This window comes from Lonchura striata, chromosome 3, assembly GCF_050655825.1.
Source record: "Lonchura striata isolate lonStrDom1 chromosome 3, ASM5065582v1, whole genome shotgun sequence".
NCBI lineage: Eukaryota > Metazoa > Chordata > Aves > Passeriformes > Estrildidae > Lonchura > Lonchura striata.
Window position 1 is genome coordinate 39372142 of NC_140705.1, and position 21338 is coordinate 39393479.

The following is a 21338-nucleotide window of genomic DNA, read 5'->3' on the forward strand; positions in this document are numbered from 1 at the left end:
TTTCCAGAGCCTAGTTACCTTTTTTATTGAATTATACCTTATTGTGTGACTGTTCTCCCTGATTTCACATGAGTTACTTAAGAAGTATATGTATATTGAAGAAAACGATTTCTCTGTTTATCTAGAATAAGTTTTTGTATTTCTTTAATGATAAAAAGACTCAGTTACAAGATTGCTGTGATGTTACTGAAAACTAGGTATAGATCTCTTTCTGACTCTCAAGGCTGCTGCTATTTGGAATTCTTTTCTAAAATTGCTTAATGGCATCTCTGGTTCTTTTCCATAGGCAATGTTCAGTCTCTGCATGGTTGAGAGTGAAGCTGATGAGGTGAATTTACATGGTGTCACAAGCCTTGGTTTAAAACAAGCCCTGGACTTTGCATATACTGGACAGGTATTGTACAGTTCTTCAAATTAAGAAATACAATCAAAAGCAACTGCAATAAAAATTTACTATGACCTTTTTGAAGATACTGAAAAATACTTTTCTTGTGCAATGCTCAGTACAAGCTATTTTGATTTAATAGATCTTAATTTTCTTATACTGGTGGTAGATTTCTTTTCTTTAGAAAGATTGTTTAATAAAAACACTGCTTTATGTGCATCATTGTCAGGTAGGGAACCATGTAGGGCTTGCAAACCCTTTTTGTGGTTGCCTGACTATTCATGAAATCTTAATGCAAGTTGAATCTCCTTGCTAAATTATGTGTAAAGAAAAGTGTTTCCCTTATAATAAATATTTATAAACTCTGCTGTGTTTGACAAATTATATAATTGAGGAGGAAAGTAGTCTCTTACTCTCTGGACAGATGCAGTTGAGGCATCTTTGTAAATGCTTATAGGTGCTATACATCTTAATTTTGGCCTATTCATTATGGTGCTCCAGAAATTGCAGCGTGATGCCCCTTTCCTCTCTGTCTCTTACCAAAAAAAGCCCTCAAAACAAACAAACAAACAAAAAAACAAACACCAAAAGAAATAAAAAGGAAAAAATATTTGTGACCTGCCATATCTCCTTATCTCTGCACTGTATGCTTGAAGAATGTTGCTGTGTGACTTTGTCTCAGTACAGAGTTCATAGATAGTGGGCTCAGAACACCCAGCTATTTTTGCTTTAGACTTTAAAATTCTAGATAACCAAACTATTTCTGGAATATCACTACAGCAGTTGACTCCATTGACGCACTAGTGACGTTTATTAATTAATTTTGAAAAGGAAAGCTTAAATCCATACTATGATATTCTGAAGAGCTGTTGGGTTATAAAAATTTAAGGCATCTGCTTCCGTACTGTGAATTGAGTATTCAGCCTTATGTGGGATTTTTGGTTTTTTGTTTTCTTTTTAAAGGAAACTAAGTAGCAATAAGAGGGGGGAAATATTATTCGTTTTAAAGGAGCTATTTTTGTCACCAGCCCAGAAAACAGTTATGCTTTAGCATTGGTCTTGGAAATTAGCACTTGAATTTCTTTGAAAAAATATTGAGTTTGGGTTGTTTTGGAAAGTGTAATTATATCTTTGATATAAATGATAAACAGAGATGCCATACTATATTAGTGCATTAGCTGAAGATCAGTACATGACTTGTCATTGGTATGCTTTTTTTTTTCTTTCAGTTGAAAGCTTTTGTTAAAAAATGAGTGTGTTTGATTAAAATGAAAATGTTAGGTGCCTATACATCATCATATTAGTAATTTAAAACTATAGGTTGATTATTGAATAGAAAACTCTGGTTAAACAAAAGTATCTTTTTAAAAGATGGGTTGTAATTGATTTCTATCTGACCCATCCCATCTGCTGTGATTAGAGATATTCCCCATCTTTCTGCAAAATTCAAAGTCTAACAAACCCATGTAAAATACATTGAGAACCTCTGAAAGGGTGGATGTGGCTTTTATGTAACCCAGCAAGTGACCCCATGTTGCTTCCAGGATAGTATCCTCAGATCCCTAGGAAATATGTACCTTCTGTCATTGGCCCTTTAGAGACTTTTGAGTCTCCCATTTTCAGGCATAACCTACTCTGAGTAAGTGAGTGGTTTTCCTGAGTTAAATATAGATGTGCATGTATGTACAGCTGCTCATACATAGAGGTGATTATAAGGCAAGGCTGGCTCTGTCGTTTCTATCAGATGCACCAAGTGCTACTTTGATGCCCAGACAAATGAGAAGGATTCTGTAGGAGTTATCATGTAAAGATGCCTTTGAAGCACAACTCAGTGAAAAGTGGGTCTGAGAATTAGCAGTGTCTCATTTCCTTTCATCCTTGGAATTCTCTTCTGGCATTGTGTATGTATTGAGCATTGCTTGTATTCTGACTCAGACTGACAGAATCCGGGTGAACATTTCAAGGTAGTGAGTGGGAGTAATCCACAAAGGCTATTAATAAATAAGTGGATTACTCCGTGCTTATATCAGAGAGTCCTGAAAACAGAATTGTCTTTAGCTTGGTTTGCAAAATGTTCCTGTTTTTATAAGACAAACAAAATATTTCTCAGTAATCTGACAGTCACTCATGCCAAATATAATCTTATATTGCTCTCTTAAAATTAAAAACCATGAACTAACCTTATTTTTTTTTTCTTTTTTTTTTAATCACATTTGGCCACAATGTTAGTTCAAAAAATTGGCATTTCCCTAGGTAACACTGTGGAACTCCCTAAACTATCCATGTCTAAATAGATAAGTAATTAGTTGCAGTTTTCTTCTCTTTACTTCTTTGATAGACTACACTTGTATTTGGCACATTACACTGCAAATTGAGTGCAGCTTTCTGTGTAAACTAATATACTGGAGACATCTGGTGGAAATATTTTATATTACATGATGGCAGTATTTGGTGTCTGCAGTTTTTAAAGTTATTAAAATGAATAAGTTTAATTTTTAGGATGATCTTGGAATCTGAAATTAAACTCTGTTATCCTTGCCTCTTTTTCTTAATTTGAAATCCTCCTGTGGACTTCAAATACAACCTTCATTGTCCTGTCTACTTAGGCAGACAGCTTTGTAATTACTGTTGAAAATATTTTGCTTTATGTGAAAAACTGATTGTTCAGAAGAAAACTATGTTCCAAAACTCAAGTTAAGTATAAATAATATAACTCCAACTGAACTAATCTATTACTATGGTCCTTAATAATTACAAATAAATAAATTTTGGTACAGAAATAAATAAAAACTGACAAAAAGAATGGCAGTAGGCTTTGATTTTGTTCTTTGCATGTATGTTTAAAGTAATACTTGAATAATATAATCTTCAGCAAAAAATGTCTTAGGTATGTTTCATCTTGTCTGTAGGCATTTTACTATGTAATCCCCATATTCAGAATTGAGAGACACAACTCTTTTCCTTTTTAGTTGACTCTTTCCTGTTGTAGTTGCCATGTCCTTTCTTCCCAAGAGGGCTTTAAGGTCATTCTTTCTTTTGCCTCATAGCTGACAGTGGTAAGGCCAGGCCAGAATCTCAGTGAGTAGATTAGTCACCCTTTCTTCTCACAAGGGCATTTTGTGAGTGTCAGATGTGCCTTGGAAGGGAGATGAATCAAGTACAATCCATTTACAAACTATATGTTTTAGAATACTCATATAGCGAAGCATTTCTAGGCAAAGAGTTTGGAGCTCACAGTTCCTGCTTTCAAAATAAGAGCCTTAATCACTGCGTCAGAGACTCACGGGCACTGTTCTCTACTCTTTTTTACTACATTTTTAAATTTTTACTTGTTTGTTAGAGATATAATCTTACTTGGAGGAACGGGATAGCCACTGTAAATAGGCCAGTGTATTTGGCTGAAAAGTCAGAGGAGCACTGGCTTTAATTTGCAGTGGATGATTGTGATCCTAATTCAACCAAAATACGTGTGGAGTCCCATGAGTACTGAAGTGTTTCATACTTGGATCTTTCTTCTTTGTTAATATGTTCTGTTTTCTGTTTAGATAGAAATTTATTTGAGGACCTCAAAATGCATTATAAAAGCAAGTAATCCCTGTCCTTATTTTGTTGCATTGCAGAATTGCAGTCCCATTTTCCTAATTGGCTGGTCTGGTTTTTTTTCCCTACTAATATTTTGTTTTTGTATCAATAGAAATTATATCTTCTTTAAATTATAATATCCTGAATGAGTAAAGTTGAAATTAAATAATTAGTGAGGGAGCCCTTATATATGAGGCTTTTTATGATCAGCTCTTTCTCCCATAGTGAATTTTGGGGTAATTTGTCCTGTGATGCCTTCTTAGCCCAAGGTTAACACAGCCTTACTTCCTAACTATGGCATATTAAAATGTTTCCCTGTATTAAAAGCCACATACAAAGTTGCACTTGAAATGATTGAAAAATAGGCTTTAAACTTTCTGTTATTTACTTATTTAACAGGTTTTCTTTTACTCACAAAATGCTAATGTAGCATCAGCATTTCCATAAAGGTAATATGGGTATATTATTCCAGTTAGAAATCTAGAACTTTATTTTATTTCCAGGTATGTTGCTCCCAATATTACTTCAATGCATTACCAGTGTGAGTCCTATTTAACTATTGCCTTTGCTTTGTATTCAGTTAATTTGAAACCTGTCATCCTCTTAACAGCTATTATTACTTTACCAAACAGGTTTTAGGAATTGGTAGAGTACCATAATGTGATTTTTCACATTTGCACGCACAAACCCCTGATTAGAGTATTATCTTACAGCTTCTTTTTGAAATTGTTCTTTTAGCTTTCCTATTTATTTAACAAAAAATATGAAGGAGTAAAATATCTTCTTAGATAGTAAAGAAATAGTAGAAATAATTATTTTTTCTAAGTACAACTGTTTTTCCTTACAATTTCTTTGATTCCTTTGTAGAATCTTGGCTCTCGACTCTCATCAACTCTCCTCCTCATCTGATGCTGACAGTTTTTCTAGTGATCAACCAGTATTTTATCTGCCATTTTTAGTTAAGACCAGAGTAAGGCAGCTGTCAATATCTTAGTGCCCCTTATTGTGTTAATTCTCTCTTGTGGGTGGAGGTGTATTGCAAAGCTGTATTGTGATGGTTGATTTTCTTGGGTAAGTGACCTACTGCATCCTGTGTGCAGCAGTTCCACTGGCTGCTTTTCGATTAAAATGATTCAATTAAATTACTTGCTGTCCCTAGCAAAAGTGATTTCAGCTCTTTTCTGCTGGGGACAATATGTCAAAGTCATGGATAACTGAATACAACAGGTCTGTGTCTTATTACAAATACTTAATATAATTTTTCAATGCAATTTCAAAGCAATATATATGTATTTATTAGTTAGATTTGGACACTTCCATTTTCACTTCTCTCAGGATAATCTTGTTTCTGTATCTAGTGCTAGGTGTTACAGCTTGATTCTAGGTTCACAGTTCAGCTACAGATGCTACAGATTGTCGAAAAGATTTAGATGAATACAGAGCTTTAATTAACTCACTTTATGCAGTACATTGAAGAGAAAATTAAATATTTCAGTTTTTTGCTCTGGACAGAAATTTAGCTATGGGCAAGACAGCTTTTCTAGTGCTGAAAGTGATTAAAGTAATGAAACACCTTCTCAAAGAATAGTGAATTTGCTTGGAGTCTTGCTTATCCAAACCCTCTTTAATTATAGTAATGGTACTTAATAGTGGTGTGAATCTATGTCAGGGAAAGTTCAGGATGGATGTAATTAAAAGGTGGCAGGTCACTGAACACTGGTCCCTGGTTCTCCAGGGAAGTGGTCATGATAAGAAGCTTGTCAGAGTTCAGGGAATGTCTGGACATGTGTTCAGTTTTGGATAGCCCTGCAATTTGAGGGCAAGCCCTGCAAGCAGGGAGATAGAACTAGATGATCTTTATGGGTGCCTTCCAAATTGAAATATGCTATGATTTTATGATGTGCTTATGCACTTAACATGGATTTTCTTCTAATTATCTGGAAAAATATTATGATGTATCAGAGAAATGCTGGTCGTGATGCTTTCTGGCATTGGCTAATGAGACATCTGGGTTTTGTAGCAAGTGCTACCAAACATTTTGTGCCAGGGCTTTGGGCAGTTGCCTGCAGGGGACTAGAATGTTTTTTCCTCACTCACTTTCTTGAAGCAGCACTTGTCAGTGTGCAAGGAGATCAGTATTCAACTGAATCATGAATGATCAGGGAGACAGGCAGAAGTGCTATCCAGTTGGGAGTGAAATGCAGTCTAAATTACTTTAAAAGAAAAGTTAAGGTGTTTGATTGCTCTTAAGCACATGGAATGATCTCCATCAGGCCAAAACAACCGATATTTGTGTTTGATTCCTGTCCTGTTTGAAATGCTGATCACTGCAAGTGGAGTAAAGGAGGATTTTTTTTTTTTTTTCTTCAGAGTGGCAAGAATCTTAGAATTTTTTTTCTTGTTTTCTGTGTTAAATTCCATACAGTTTACTTTCTAGAATATTCTGGCGGGGCTGCATATTCCCTCATTCTTGGAAAATGGGACTTAGGAGAACTTGGCATTAAGCACTACGAAGCCACTAGTGTGCTAGTGTGCTGTCTTTGGAAAGTTATTTTCTCTCAAATTAAATATGACTATATATTTCCTTACTGTTACATCATAATATTGGTGTATCATGCCACCATCTCACTTTTCCATTGTCCCACAAACAGCTGTATGGAAATGAGAAAAAGATGGGAGATATACGAGTAGCTGGAACGAAGGTGATAAAAGTGCATCTTCAACCTTTCAGTCTTTGTCTGGGTATGCAGTTTAGACTTCTTGAGTCTAAAGCAGCCATTGTTTAGTGTCTTTAAAAATGTATGGATAAATATAGTGACCTGCAATATTCAGGGAATAGAATGTTTTAGTTGTTCTTTCCAGATATAAACCTCATGAGACTCCACAGATGTGACAGTTAATCTAGATCTTACCTTCTTCCTCAGGCTGTAAGTTGATTTGTTGGAAAGGACAGTTTAAGGAGTTTCCTTTTCATTCTTTTTTGGCTGTTATTGCTGTTATTGCCCTCTTTGCTCTGACCTTTTTTTTTTTTTTTTTTTGGTAGGCCTATGGGGCTTTGTTGACTGTAGGAGGGTGGGTTCAGGAGGCATTAAAAGAGTAGGAGGACATTTTTGATCTGGATTATGTGGAGGTGAGACTTGAGTAGGTGTCCTTGGGAAAGGTTGGTGGTTCTTATATACTCTGTTGCCACAAGTCTCAAAGAACATTGAAGAGAGAGGCAAGATAAATGATACCAGTTAAGTGTTTTCCCACTCTTACCCAGAGTTCTAAGGTGTTGGAGGGAATGCAGGTTGAGTTGGGAAAAGAAGAAATAAATCTTGGGCTGAGAGGGAATAAATTCTAGTTTTGAACTGCTGGCTGGAGGACAAAAATAGGGGGCAGGGTGTTAAGTTCCTTGGGTTTCTATAAGAGTGGGACTGGTTATAAAGTTCCCTTTTCTGCCTCAGTATTGTTCTTTACAAGGTCAGATTTAATTTACCATTTTCTAGTTCTTGCATTTTAAGAGAAGCTTTCTGCAATATGTCCAGATAAGTTTCCAGATAGATTAATATTGTATGTCTAAAAATAATGGATCTAAGAAATTATGTAATCTGCCTTTCTGGATCTTGTGACCTCAGCATTCTGTTGCTGACAGCCAGATTTTGCATTGCTTCAATCCTTTGGGCTGTGGATCTGATCACAGTAGGGACCAGACTGTATTTTATGCATCCTCTCCAGAGGGTTTGTGGCATGATGCAACAGTAGAAAGACTGCTTTTCGGAGCAGGTTTCCTGTTTGAAAACAGTCATTGTAAGAGCAAAGTAGTTTGTCCAAGTAAATTGGTTTGAAAATGAGCAGTATGTCAGGCTTGGTGGCTTAGGAAAGAAAGTTATTCATGTATCGCAAGATCTGCCTGTTGTATACAGGGGATTTTCTTGGGTACCATCATAAGAGAAGTTGAAAGTATAATGAAAATTAGCCCTTTGAAATAAGGATTGAATAGAGGGGTGATTGTAAGGTGCAGACAGTTGCAATACCTGAATTGCATCTAATTAATCTTAATGTAAAAATAGTACAGTAACCAGTCTAATATAGCCTGTGTTATGAGAAAGCACATTCTTCACTGGTGAAGGTTACCATTTTTGTCTGAATTTTATGAGTCCAAATTACTCTTAAGTTTCTGCCCCAGTAATTATGCCTCATAATGTTTGGATTGAGGATGGATTACAGAAAATGACTAAGCTTCTCTCTATTTTTTCATACAAAAATTTATGATGAATTTTGAAGTTGTGAATCCATTGTAGACCTTAGTTTTGCTCTCCTTAATTGCAATAGCATCATTCTGTAGAACTCAGATCTATTGTTTTCAGAGTTAGACAAGCAGAGGAGAGTCAGTCACTGTGTGTGCTTGTGGTGTGCATTTGGTGGTATTTATGTGCATTTACTGTTAATATTGAGCTGGAAGGTCTGTATAACATATAAACACCTATGCTGGTAATTAATAAAAACCAAGAAATTTCTTTATTGTATAAAAGCACAAAGGTGTGGAATAATTGTGAATTACCACAGTTTCAGTAGAAGGAAGGCTTGCAATATTTTCTTCCGTCTTTACTTATAATTTTCTTTTCTTTGTGGATTTTACCAGCATGCATTTTCCCAATGGTAAAAATTTAGCATGGATTAATTAGTATTTTTTGCCTATATCCAAATGAGTATTGAATAAAACATCAGGTAGTTCAATTTAAAGCAAAGTTTTGTGAAAAGATAAACTAGACTTTCCTCTGTTATCTTGGGAAGCACAGAAGTGATTCTGTTTTCTCAGTAGAATATAGTTTGCGTGGTATAGGAGGGCTGTAAAAATTGAAGAATGTCTGTAGGAAATACATCTGCCACTTTGAAATTAATTTTTGTTGATGACTTTGTGCAAATCATCTCTAGACAGTAGCCAACCACCCTCCTTGCCTTTTGTCCTACTTCTTATCTCATGGTGCTACTAGTATTATTTGTAAATGGATTGCTGTAGCTTTAAAATACATTAATATTCTCGCAGTTAAATATAGTTTGTCTGTGCCTACAAGGTACTAATCTGCTTTGAGTTCTGGTTCTCTGGCTGACACTTAGTAAGTAATGTGCCATAGGACAGCAGCTTCTCAATGTCAATCATGTGTAAATAAAAAACACTGCAAGGTCTATACCAGCTTGTTTAGTCTGACCTTGAGTTCTCACTTGAAAATACTTGAGTGACATGCTTTTATTTATTTTGTTTGTTTTTAATATCCATATCTGTTGGAGATATTTTTATTACTGAAATCAAGTCTAATTTTCTGTTCAACTACCTCTCATCATTCATAGCAACCTCAGTAGCACCAGCCAAAAACCTGGATTGTGCTGGGCCTGATTCTCATTTACAGTAGGATCCTTACATGAATTTCTGGCTAGATAAAGAACCTTCATGTTTTACATAGTATGTAAATGACATATAATGTTCATTTAAAACCTAGTATTAATAAATGTAGTGATTTGCACAAGCCCTAAGGATTTCATACAGTGCCAGAACTCAATGTAAATGAGTTCTTGATATAAGCAAAGATCAATTGCCTACTCTCCTCCTCCTAATATATCCATTATGTTGGAGATATTTTGTGGTTTTGCTTGAAGAAATGCATACTTTTTTTCATTTCCCTCAAAATTGTTAAACTACAAAAGATGCTGTTGAGTATCTTTCCTTTTGTTTTCCATTTTCCTTATTCCATTGCACTTGAAGTATACAAATGATACTATGACATAAAACTGAATTGTGTGAGCAGAAAGAAAAGGATCTGAAAGCAAGCTTTACTTCTCTGTGAAGCAGTGAGAGACTGACCTCATGTGGTGTGAAACCAAAGTTGCCAGGGAAAGTACAAGGATAAAATTGAATAAAGCGAGCAGCTTTGAAAATTTAATTTTTCTCATGCATTTCTGTTTTTTTTTTTTTATGTTGTGCTACTTAAAATATTTTAGTCTAGATAGTTTGTAGTCTGATAGCTAATAAGAAATTGACCAGTGTCCATATTTCCAAAGACATTTTTGTGTCCCAAAAGGGATGCTCTAACAAGCTGACCCCAAGACAGCAGTCCATGAGCTGTGGCCCAATTATCCTTACTGCTGCCTGTACATGATTTTAATTGAAATGAGTAGGAGTTTCATGTGAGCAAGTAACTGAATAATCAGTCTTGGTTTCCAAGCCCTTCCTGACATTTCCCCAGCAATGTGCTCATTGTGCTTTCAGAGCCCTGCTCTCTAAAATAAAGACAGTGGTTAGGAAAATTATAAAGTGGCACCATGCAAAATAGGCAGGGTGTTCCTAGTCTGTATGTGTTTCACATGCATGAATAATATTATTAGTGGAGACTTCTGAGTCAATTCTGTTGGCCTGATTTATCAGTATATGTGGACGGATCTAAGTATACAGATAAGAAAAGGAAGTTCTGTTATTTTGAAAAGTCTCTGTCTTAAACAGCACACGTTTAGTTTCAAAGGATTTAGAGGGTATTGTGACTTAGGGACTCTCACAGGAAAAAGAAAATAACTAAAATAAAGTTTAAAAATACTTTGGGAAATTCAGATGAACTTTAGAAAATCCATCCCTATTCTGTAAAAACTTCCTTATATGCTTTATTGTATTCTGTTCTTTATGTTGACTTAAATATTTGAAATAACAAAGGCCTTTAATATTTTCTACAAGTACTCTGAATGCATCGTCCAGATGACAAACTTTCCATTTTCTTCTTTACAGATCCTCTTGGAACCAGGGGTGATACAGGATGTCCTAGCAGCTGGGAGTCATTTACAGCTGCTGGAGCTTCTCAGTTTATGTTCTCACTATCTCATTGAGGTGAGGCTTTCTGGCCTGATAAGCTGTTTCTGTTTGGTACACTTTTGTTTCAAACCTAATTTCATTAGGAGACTATTAGTACAATACCTGGTGTAATCTAAATAGCAAAAACTGGATTTCAGGATAACTGAATTTTGGGTATAATTTGGGTATCAGTTTATGGTAGATGCTTTAGCCTTCCATACATTTTGTCCATTTCATTCCTGAAAACAAGAATGGTCCACTGATTAATATCTGCACATGGGAGGTTGATTCCCCCTTTTATCAAGGAATTTGCTTTCTTCTACTTCAGTGTACCAAACGTGAGGATATTTCCCTATTAGGATCATGAGTATTGTGACAAATTCAGATGTGTAATTCACAACAGAATATTGACATGTATTCCAGGGCACTACAATCTCTCACTGAAGGAACAGGGCTTATTTAAATGGTACCTTATTCTCAATAAGCCTTATGCCTGTAATGTCAATGCCTTTATCAAGCAAAAAAATTGAGTTGTGGTGAAGATTTTTTTTTGTACTCGGCTTTTATAGGAAATGGCTTATGATGGTAGCAAGAACACAGCTCTGATGGGTGTCTGTGAAAAACCTTCTAAAAATAAAATGGCAGTAGCAGTTCTGAAATGGGATGTGTTAACTGCACCTGGGCAACACTTAGGCATGGAGATGCACATCAGCACAGTGCTCTTGGTGTGCACTTGCCTTCCAACAGCGTAACTGCCTTTGAACAGTTGGAGTGTGCTTGGCAGCATGCTGAGCTACTGAGCAACAGGGACATGCAGAATCTCATGTTAAGAACTTCAGCATCTACTTGAAGGCTTTGTGTCTTACGGAGAAAGAATCTGCTCTTTGAGTGTTAACCTTAGGAAACCCTTCAAAATGTATATTCAGATAATAAGTTGGTATTAATTTGTGCATTATAAATTGTTTAGAAAGTTAAAGGAGCTGACAGAGGGCTGCAATTGGTACAATTTTTTTTAGAAATGCAGGAAGAGATTTAATTTTTCTGACAAAACAGACATGATTTATGATGGGAAAGATGGTTGGTTTGAGAAATAAACTGTGAGGTACCAAATAAGCCACAAAACCATTTGTCAGGCAGGCATGGGAAACGGTTACTGTAATGAGAAAGATGTAGATATAACACTGGTAGTCATGTACAATGTATTTAATGGTCCTCAAACAAACCAGCTGTTGTATGTCTTTGATTCTTATGTGGCTCTTTGTCAGAAATTGAACTAAAGAGACTATTACAGCAAAGAAGCTAATAGAAAATATTAAAGAGTAGGGAAAAGTTTGTTTGTTGTGCTCGTCAAGTAGGGATGTGAGAGGATGTAGGAAGAGGGCAGGTATATGCTCAACATAAATCCTTGTGCTAACTTTTTCTGTTACCTGTGTTGAGTAACCACTGGTATTTATAGCTCTTCTCTTAGCACCATCTTTGTCTTTCCCCTGTCATTGGAATTAAAAGTACTGACAACTACAGAGTTAGCAATGCTTTGAATCTTGTCCTTAATGTGCAAGCTATAGTAAATTATTTAGAAATAGATTTCTAATGAATTAAAAAAATAAATCGACCCCAAAATCACACTAGCCTCATAAAAAAACCAAATATTTTGGAGTTAGTAAGTATTTCTACCAAATTACTCTGTAATTAACACAGCAGTAAAAATTTTCTGGACATGACAGAGAAACCTTTAGGTTGGAAAAGCCCTTTAAGATTAAGTCCAACCACAAAATAATTTGCAAAAGAATCAGAGGCATTTTAATTCCTCTCCTGCTAGTGCTTTTCCTGTTGATCTCATGTCTTTTGATGCATTTTGTCTCATGCATATGTTTATTTGCATGTTTTTTCTATTTCTACAATTTACAAGATTGCTGTGTCTTTCATGAGTCATAGAAACCACAACTTTGTGGCCTGCAGTTGCTGTTGGATGTGTGAAAGATGTGAAAAAGCACTGTTGTGTCCTGAACAGTGTGCCAGGGTAGGACAACTGGAGTTACACTGTTGTAAAAATTAAGAGGATGTGGGACCCTTTGTCCAGATTTACAGTAGTGGAGGCAGGGAATAAGGTAGTTAAGTGGATGAAGGGGAAAAAAGAGGAGAATATGTGTTGGAAGACAGAGAGCAGTGCTAATTCTGTAAACTATTTCTGAATCAGGGTCTGATAAAAAGCTTTGGAATCTGCATGCACATCTGTGAGGCGGCTGTAGCTTATATCATGTTGGGATTTACTTTTTTTACGGTATTTTTTTTATCAAGTCCACCTCAGCAAAGCATACATGTAGACAGATCTGCAATCTGAATAGATAACAGTAAGAATTCACCTGTCTTGTTTGTTTTGTATCGTTGCAGTCCATACAAGTAATCAGCCTTGAGTGGTTGCTGTAAGTCTTATTAACAGGGGTCAACAAGATTCTGTGTGTTAAAACTGTGATATCTTTCAGGTCCAAACTAATTAAATCAAATATCTGTTTATGTTCTACATATTATTGTGTGACTTGAAAAAAATAGATCTTGCCTTATTTTAGTACTATCTGCAAATAAAATCCAAGTAGTTAAAAGAAGGCTTATCCTCTCTTAAAACCACTTGTCCTCTCTGCAGTTGGTAGCTGGGGTGTCTTGTCACCCCACATGCTGTGATACAGATGCTGGAAAGGGAATAGTGTTTGCCCTTTCTCTTCTCTCTGATGAATGAGTGTGCCAGAGTACTTCATTTAGAGTGCTACTGAATTACTTTGAGCTGTTCAGATATCATGCTTAGCTTACTTTAGCCTAAATTCAGGAAATACAGTGTGTGGGATCTAGCTGTCATTTATTGTTGTGTAATGATGACACAGTTTTAACTTGTTAGGATTGTCTTTAACTGTTTTGATTAGATCAAGCTTTTCCTAGAGTGCTGCTCTTATTGTTAGCAATAATTGCTAGTACTTGTTTCAGCTCTTCTCTAGATGTTCCAACCTGACAGTTCATTGGAACTGTCTTGAACACTTTCTTCTCTTTTTGATACTTTTATCTGGGACCTGTAATAAGGCCATGCGTTTCAATAAGGATGGGGTTGTTTGGCTACAAATGCAATTGGCATTGCCCACTCACGTATCTGTTTTGAGGCACATGGATAGTCTATGAGGTTCCAAAGAATACTGTAATGGTCTGATTAATCTAAGATGATTGTTGAAGTGTCTGATTGTCAAGAATTATTTCTAGTTCACTGGGGACAGAATAATTTCCAGCGAATGCTGACTTTTATATTGACTGATCTTTAAGGAATTTCCTCTTGATTGTCTCAGAATAAACAAAATGTTATTTTGACTATGACAGATCCTATTTTTTATAGACTAAACAGCTTAGAGGACTTTAATTTTTTTATGAATTAAAAAAAATCTTTAGCAAATTGTTTAAATTGCATTTATGGCAATTTTTTAAAAGAGTTCTCAATCAAAGGAAAGACAGGAAAAAGGAGAGGAACATTTTCTCCCTACCCTCAATTAGGTAATGCAGTGGAGGTTTCTGACAACGCTGCTGGTTTATGAAATGCATTTTTTCTTCTATAAACTTCTCATTATCAAATGTTCTGTAGCGTCTAGTGTTGATTCAGTATTTTTGTTTGAAAACTCATGCTCATTTTAGATTGATAATTTACTAGTTTTTATTTTGAAACTGTGGTAAATAATATTTTCTTTATTTGCAAACAAGAGAAATGCCCAAGTATTCCTTACTTTTAGTCTTAATTCCAGCTTTGTGTAGTGCAGACTTCTCCCCCCATATCAGCACTGTCATACCTTGAATTATGATTATTCCACAACCTCTGCTGTCTGGGGGTTTTGTTTCTAGCTTCATTTGTAGAAGGGGACTCTTCTGAAGCATGCTGGTGTCTTTTATTTGAGATACATACATATTCATGAATCTCATGTCATCTGCATAATTCTCAGGTACATTAAACATTGAAACAAGGCTTGTAAGCGCACACATCTGTCTCAGGCTGAACAAACGGTAAGGCAATGCACTTTTCTTAACTGCTACAGAGGTGTGGGAGAGCTAAAGACTTGAACTTTGTGTACCTTCAGTGGCACTAAGGTCTGTGATCGCTCACACAGCATAGCATTTGCTTGCAGCCTGCACATCCAATTCTCTTAGGTTCTTGTTTCCCAACTTCCTCCTCCAGCTCAGGTTGATTGTCAGTTTTGGCTGAGGTTTTTCAAAGGAGGCTAACGCAGAGAGCTGCAGCCAATAGGCAAACTTTGAAATATAACAGGAATGGGTTACCTGAATATGTCCTTCGCCTTTTAAAAGTGGACCATATTTGTCATATCATATAGGACAAAGTAAGAGATAGCTAGTTAAAGGCATTAAATGTGATGGCCATCTCAAAATTGACTTTTTAAATGGTACTGTAGAGAACATGGTATTAGGTAGTGTGTTTGTGATGACCTGTTTTTGCACTTTACAGCTTGTGAATGTTTTTCTGAAGGAGACGTGATAACTTTATTCTTATGCAACAGAATAAATGCGTTAAAACATTTATTCAAAACATAAAAATGTTTGTTTCATGAGTATGTCTGAGTTACATAACTAGTTGTAGATCTAAGAAATTTTGTCTTTTTCCTCAACTGTTTGGTTATTCAGTACCAGAGAGCCACAAATGGAAATTATTTCAACAATCAAAGAGTTTTAATAAGGAGGGAATACTATTGAGAATATAAGTTTTTAATGGAATTTCATTCTACTGATCAACAACAGCTCAGTATTGTGTGGGTAGTAATTGGTTTTTAAAGCAGAAGTTGATTTCCACTGGTATTCAGGGATCTGGGATATTGGACTGCCCATAATTGAAATCTTAAAGCTAAGTGATTTTTCTGTATATTCTGAAGTACAATATTTTTGTTTTCTGTGGAATTCTAGATACATTCTGAGTTACAGTCAATGTATGATAGTTGTGACTTAGGAGTTTAGAAGTTGCAGAACAGTCCAAAGCAAAGCTTGGACTCATTTCTGAGAGGCAGGACATGGTATGACTGTTAGATAGCATTTATCCCTTTAATTTTCTTCTGCCAGATTAGGCACCTTCTGGGAAGACCAAATTAAGTTTACACACTGGACAAAGTCTGGGATATAATTTATGTATATTATGTATATTGGTTGGACAGTGGCATAGTTTCAGTTCAGACTTATTTGAAGTGACTGTCCTTGTACTTAATTCTGGAAATTTTTTCTTATCCTAGGAGGAGCAGGTATAGTAGACATGAGCAGTGGTGGTCCTGATAGCCACTGAAGTTACTCTGGCTTGTAAAAATTCTTCTTGGGATCCTAAATGCTTTTTGTGTCAAGTGAACTTGAAGGTTTGATGCCGATTTTCCCATTAGTTTTAAGTGCATTAGGTTCCCTGCTAAATGGTATATGTACCAGATTACTTTTTAGAAACTTTATTACATTAAATGGAACCTGCGTGCTTGTTACTGATGTTAGTCATGCCATCTTTTATGACAGCTAATTTAAGATAAAAAGAAAAGAACATTATAGGTAAGTGACTAAAATAAGCCTGGGCACAGCATTGTACAACAGCAGTCAATTTGGATTTTCTTGGAACTGCCTCTGTGCTGTCCTGCTCTGGATTCTTGTATACAAAAGCAGACAGTGAGGAGGATCAGACCTGGAATACAAAAATAAGGTTAATCAACTCACAAATCCTTATGGAATAATTCATGGTAATAAATGAAGCAGGCAAGTTGTCTTGGGTAGAGGCATTTGATTTTTAACCTTCTACTGAAATGGTCACTTTAGGCTTAAAGAACAAATTTTTTTCCTGGTGTACAAATGCCTAATGATCTAAATCTTTTCTTCTCCCAATTTGAAATTATTTGAATGTGTTGTAGATTTAAATATGTTACTGTTTTTAAACAGAAGAAGTTATAAATGAATTTGCGCGTGGAATTAAATGAGGAGTGTGCATGGTTTATATATGTGCGCAAGCCAGAGCTTCAAAGCTATTTATTTTTCTTAAACCCAACTTCTCCATTTGGAATGGTGCCAATGACAATCCCAACTTTCACTAAGATAAACTCCTTCAGAGATGAATTAATTCGTACACCAGAGATTGAGAGCATCACCTTTGTATTGCTAGAAGCCCCAGATCAGTTGGGATTTTAGCTCCTGGGTTTTTCATATAGAGCAAATTAAACTGCTGGAAAGAAAATCTAAAGGTCATCTAGCAACCAAGACTTGCTTTTTTTAACTAATACTGAGTTTTTAATCTAAGTACATGCATGCACACTTTGCACACTCCCCTCAATCCCCCAGAATTCGTCACCACCAGCAAGCTTAAATCTACCAACTTTATCCTGTGGTGAAGTAACCTTCCCATGCTAAGAATACAAAGTAGACAAAAATAATGTCATACATTTTCCTGTTTTTAAATGTTACACAACCAGTTGTTGCTGTGCTAGCCTGCTATTTTTTGAAGGAGTGAATTTTGTCAGCTGTTGTCATTGAGCTATTGATAGTCATTAGAAAAGTTCTTGGACAAAACTCAAAAATAACTTGGGGATTTTTTTTTTAATCTCTTTATTATACTGATACATTACAGAGATAACAATCTCATATGTAATGTGGTTGCACTAGTGATGATTCCAATTTAAAAAGGGGACTCATGAAAAAAATGATGGTGTTTTTTTTCATTTTTCACTTGGTATCAGTGAGGAAAGTAAAAATATACCAAAGTAATAATACCCAGTCACTTTGAATCCCATTCTTACTGTAACCCGCTTGCTGCTATTTGTCTGCAGTGTGAATTGAAACAGATGATGGATGTGTAAAAAACTGGTGCTGCAACACCTAGGTTAACTACTACTGGCAAGATCAAAGATCCCAAGCTGTCTAGGTAGCTGTATGGATACACATTGCCAGTCCTCTGCAGCAAAGTTGCAGTAGAGGTCACAAGTTGGGAAGGGGCAGTTAGAGCTGGATCTGCCATCTCTTTGCAGAGTCTGTCAGGAAGGGCAAGCAGCTTTGTATGTGTTTTAAATAGGAGCAGGGAAACTATTGCTTCACAATTTCCCTCCCTGCCCTTCTCATGTCATTCTAGCCAGTGAGGAGTCTTTAAATGACCTTTCTGTCCATCATTCCCTGAAAGATTTCTGCTTCTGGAATCTTTCCAGTATTTTTATCCAGCTGTAAACAGGGGCTGATGAGTGCCAGAATGCTTCGTGTACAAAATTCTTCTTTGGTTTTATTACCATCTGATCGATACTGATGCTTTAGGTTCTCCCTGTCCCTCCTGGCCCCCAGTGTGGTTCACTTTAAATTCTTCTTACAAGTTGAGGCAGTTTGCATGCATTAGCCCAAAATGGAAGTATTTGTAACTGGGTAGTGCAGCTATCTTTATCTGCTTGTGTTCTCAGTGACATGTCCACTTAGAGGACTGGAAGAAAATTTTGTTTATTGCAAGAAATGACCCCCAGAAGGCAGAATGGCTGAAGTGGACTTGAAATGAGGCAGTCGGGGCCCTTCCTACCCAGGCCTGGGCAGCAGGTGGCAGTGTGAGTCCGTAACAGTTTGAGTAGAGAAATTCAAACTAAAATCAGAAAAAATGAAAAGAAAAATTATTTATTTTTACTCCGTATTAGTCTTCTGACCTAATCAGTAAAAAAGTCATTATTCACACAACACTGGGCAATATGCATTGTAATTTTTAACAAATAATAGGAAACTGTTAATGTTTTCACAGGAAATACAGTTCTGTCTTGTGCAGCAATGGTCATTTATCACTGCACTTTGTGAAATCACTCATTTGTTCTAATTTGAATGTAAATGACTCTAAGGTTTTACAAATAAGGTGACAGACTCACATAAATGTAATTGCAGGGTTCATCTCTCTCTTTTTATATATCACTCATTAAGTTATGAATTAAATACATCGTATTAAACCAGGGGCATGTCCAATGATGATATTGTAATGGCAAATTACTCTATGCTATTAGAGGTGTATTTTTTATTCATGGACATTAATTTGTCATTAAGCAGCATTAGTTTAGCACTTTTATGTGGAAGACGTGACCTGAAAGAGGAGACTTACAGCTCTAATGTGAAAGAAGAGGAATATAGGCACCAGACATAGAGAGGGATTTTTTACCTCCTGGAAAGAAGCAGAGAGAAATTTTACTTAAATTTGCTTTCATCTAAAGCAATTGGAGTTGTATTAAGCCATTTTAGCAAAGGTATTTCCAAAGCAAGAAAATCCTTTGATTGTAAAGTATTTACAATATGGGAAAAGCCAGAATGCTAAGTATGAAATGGTGACTATAAATCATTTGTAACCTATGAACCTGAAGAGAACATTGGGTTTGAAGTGAGTTACAATCTGATTTTATCTCAGAAGTATCACTGTGGTAGAGAGCTAATTGTTTATCTTTTCTTTCCTCTATACTAGCTTACTCAAAATAGAACTGATATTTTTCATTCTTCACATGAAGTAAATATCTTTTACCTCTTCTCTACTTTGTATTTTTAGATACACTAGTATTATTTTCATGGGAGTCAATTTCAAAGTCTAAATGCAGTAGCAAAATCTTTCTTAAGAAAATGAATGAAAAAATGTATTATTTAATGGAACTTCAGGAGGCAACTTAGCACTTGAAGTATTAGGCTAAGGAAAATAGTGAATGATTGTTGGAAAGGATGGATACCAGCATTCCCTACAAATGATTCAGTCTGCTTTGTCTTTAAAAGATGTCAAAAAGACCTTGTAAATTTAATTTTCCAGTTAGTTTAATGGAACAAACTTTCAAAACCTTGTTTATTTAATTTATTTAATTCAGTGAAGGAGGACTGAAGTAATGAGGATCCAAGTCGATACATTCTCCAGTTATGCAGTATTTGCATTTTAGTCTTTTTTATAGACTATATCTCATTGAAGACATAAGAAATCTGGACTTGTTACAAACTTAGGTATTGGGCAGTTGCTACCCTGCCCCATCATTTTTTGTTTTTCTGATGGCTTAATCATTACTGTGTGATCAATCTACCTGAACTGTTTATGACACACTCAACTAATTGTACTAGTTAAAAAGAAAGATTTGTAAAGAAAATTACCTAGGCCCAAGTTATGTATAAGTAGCTTTAGAAATTGAAGTATTTCAGATTATTATCTCTTTTTAACTACTGTTAAATACTATTAAGCCATTTGTATTTATAGGGTACCACAAAGAAATAAACAAGTTCCATATAAGTCTGTTGATTTTCTCCAGTAGATCTTGTAGCAGCAGTAAATGAAACAGCATTTTTGCACATTCCATCATTTATGGTATTTTGTTTGCACAACTGCATGAGTAGAATTTGTATTTTGTTTCATAATAGTGATGTAGACTAACTCCATTTAGAATAAAAACACCCTTTCTGTCCAAGATATTGAATAGACCTTGATACCAGAATGAATATAAATGTATACATGCTGTAATGACTTATTGACCCTTCAGCCAGCATGTATCAGAGCTTTGAAAGTTATAAATTGTCCTCATTCTTCTAACTAATTCTAAAAACTAAAGCTCTGTGAAAGAGTGTTACAGAGTGGGTCAGGTTAGAAGGTAACCTAGGGGTTGTCTGATCCAACCTTTCTGCTCAAGCTGGGTCATCCTACACCACAGGGCACAGGATTGTGTGCAGAGGGTTCTCAAATATTTCCAGTGATGGCGACTCATAATAGAGATGCTTCAGTTCCCTAAACATCTTTGTAGCCCTTTGCTGGATCCACTCCATGTCTCTCTCTTCCTGAGGAGCCCAGGGGGACACAGCTCTCCAGATGTGGCCCCACCAGGGCAGAGTAGAGAGATAGGGTCATCTCTCTTGACCTGCTGACAATGGTCTTCCTAAAGTACCCCAGGACACCATTGGCCTTTTTGGCCACCAGGACACTCTGCTGGCTCATGGACAGCTTTTTGTCCACCAGGACTCCCAGATTGTTCTCCACAGAGCATTACTTCACTTGATTCTATTATGTTTAAAGGGAAATACTGGAGAGGTGTCTTTCAAACTCTACAGGATTGAAATCCTGGCACGTATCTGTAGTTGTGGACACTTAAAAACTGAACTTGTAATGATATATTCAGTTTATAAAGGTGATGTCTTTAAGATGAAATCTGGAAGTCAGGGAGAATTTTGTAATTTGGTTGTGTTAGATATATGGTGCATTGATTGAATGTTCTCTGTGGAAAAAAAACCTTTATGCTAAACAAGAGATTCTGACTGTAAACTGTTTGAGATTTGGAAGTGAGAGATTTAATTATTTTTTATTCTTGGTAAGAACTGCTAGAAACAAATGGACAAGAGTCATCAAGATCTTTGAAGGCTCATGCATTCTTGCTGGTGCTTGGCACCTTCAGCAGTGTGAACATTGATATGTATTAATTCTGGGAGGGCTTGTGACTTGTTTAGCACTACTGAAGGTCAGATGTAGGAAATCAAACTGGAGGTTGAGTCAAGGCCCATTTTTTACATTTGGCCTTCACCCTTTCCATGTTTTCTAGT

At 35.9% G+C, this 21338-nt stretch overlaps 1 protein-coding gene across 25 annotated transcripts in view; it reads left to right on the forward strand.

Annotated features, from left to right (window-relative positions):
• KLHL32 (kelch like family member 32) overlaps positions 1-21338 on the forward strand; it is a 118897-nt gene that overhangs the window by 47474 nt on the left and 50085 nt on the right. For 21 of the 25 annotated variants that reach the window (XM_085574880.1, XM_085574881.1, XM_085574885.1 and 18 more), the window contains 2 exons: positions 287-394; positions 10722-10820. In XM_085574880.1, coding sequence (XP_085431006.1) covers positions 287-394; positions 10722-10820 — 207 coding nt within the window. The remainder of the gene's footprint in view (positions 1-286; positions 395-10721; positions 10821-21338) is intronic. The other 4 variants (XM_085574892.1, XM_085574893.1, XM_085574894.1 and 1 more) reach the window with 1 other exon arrangement.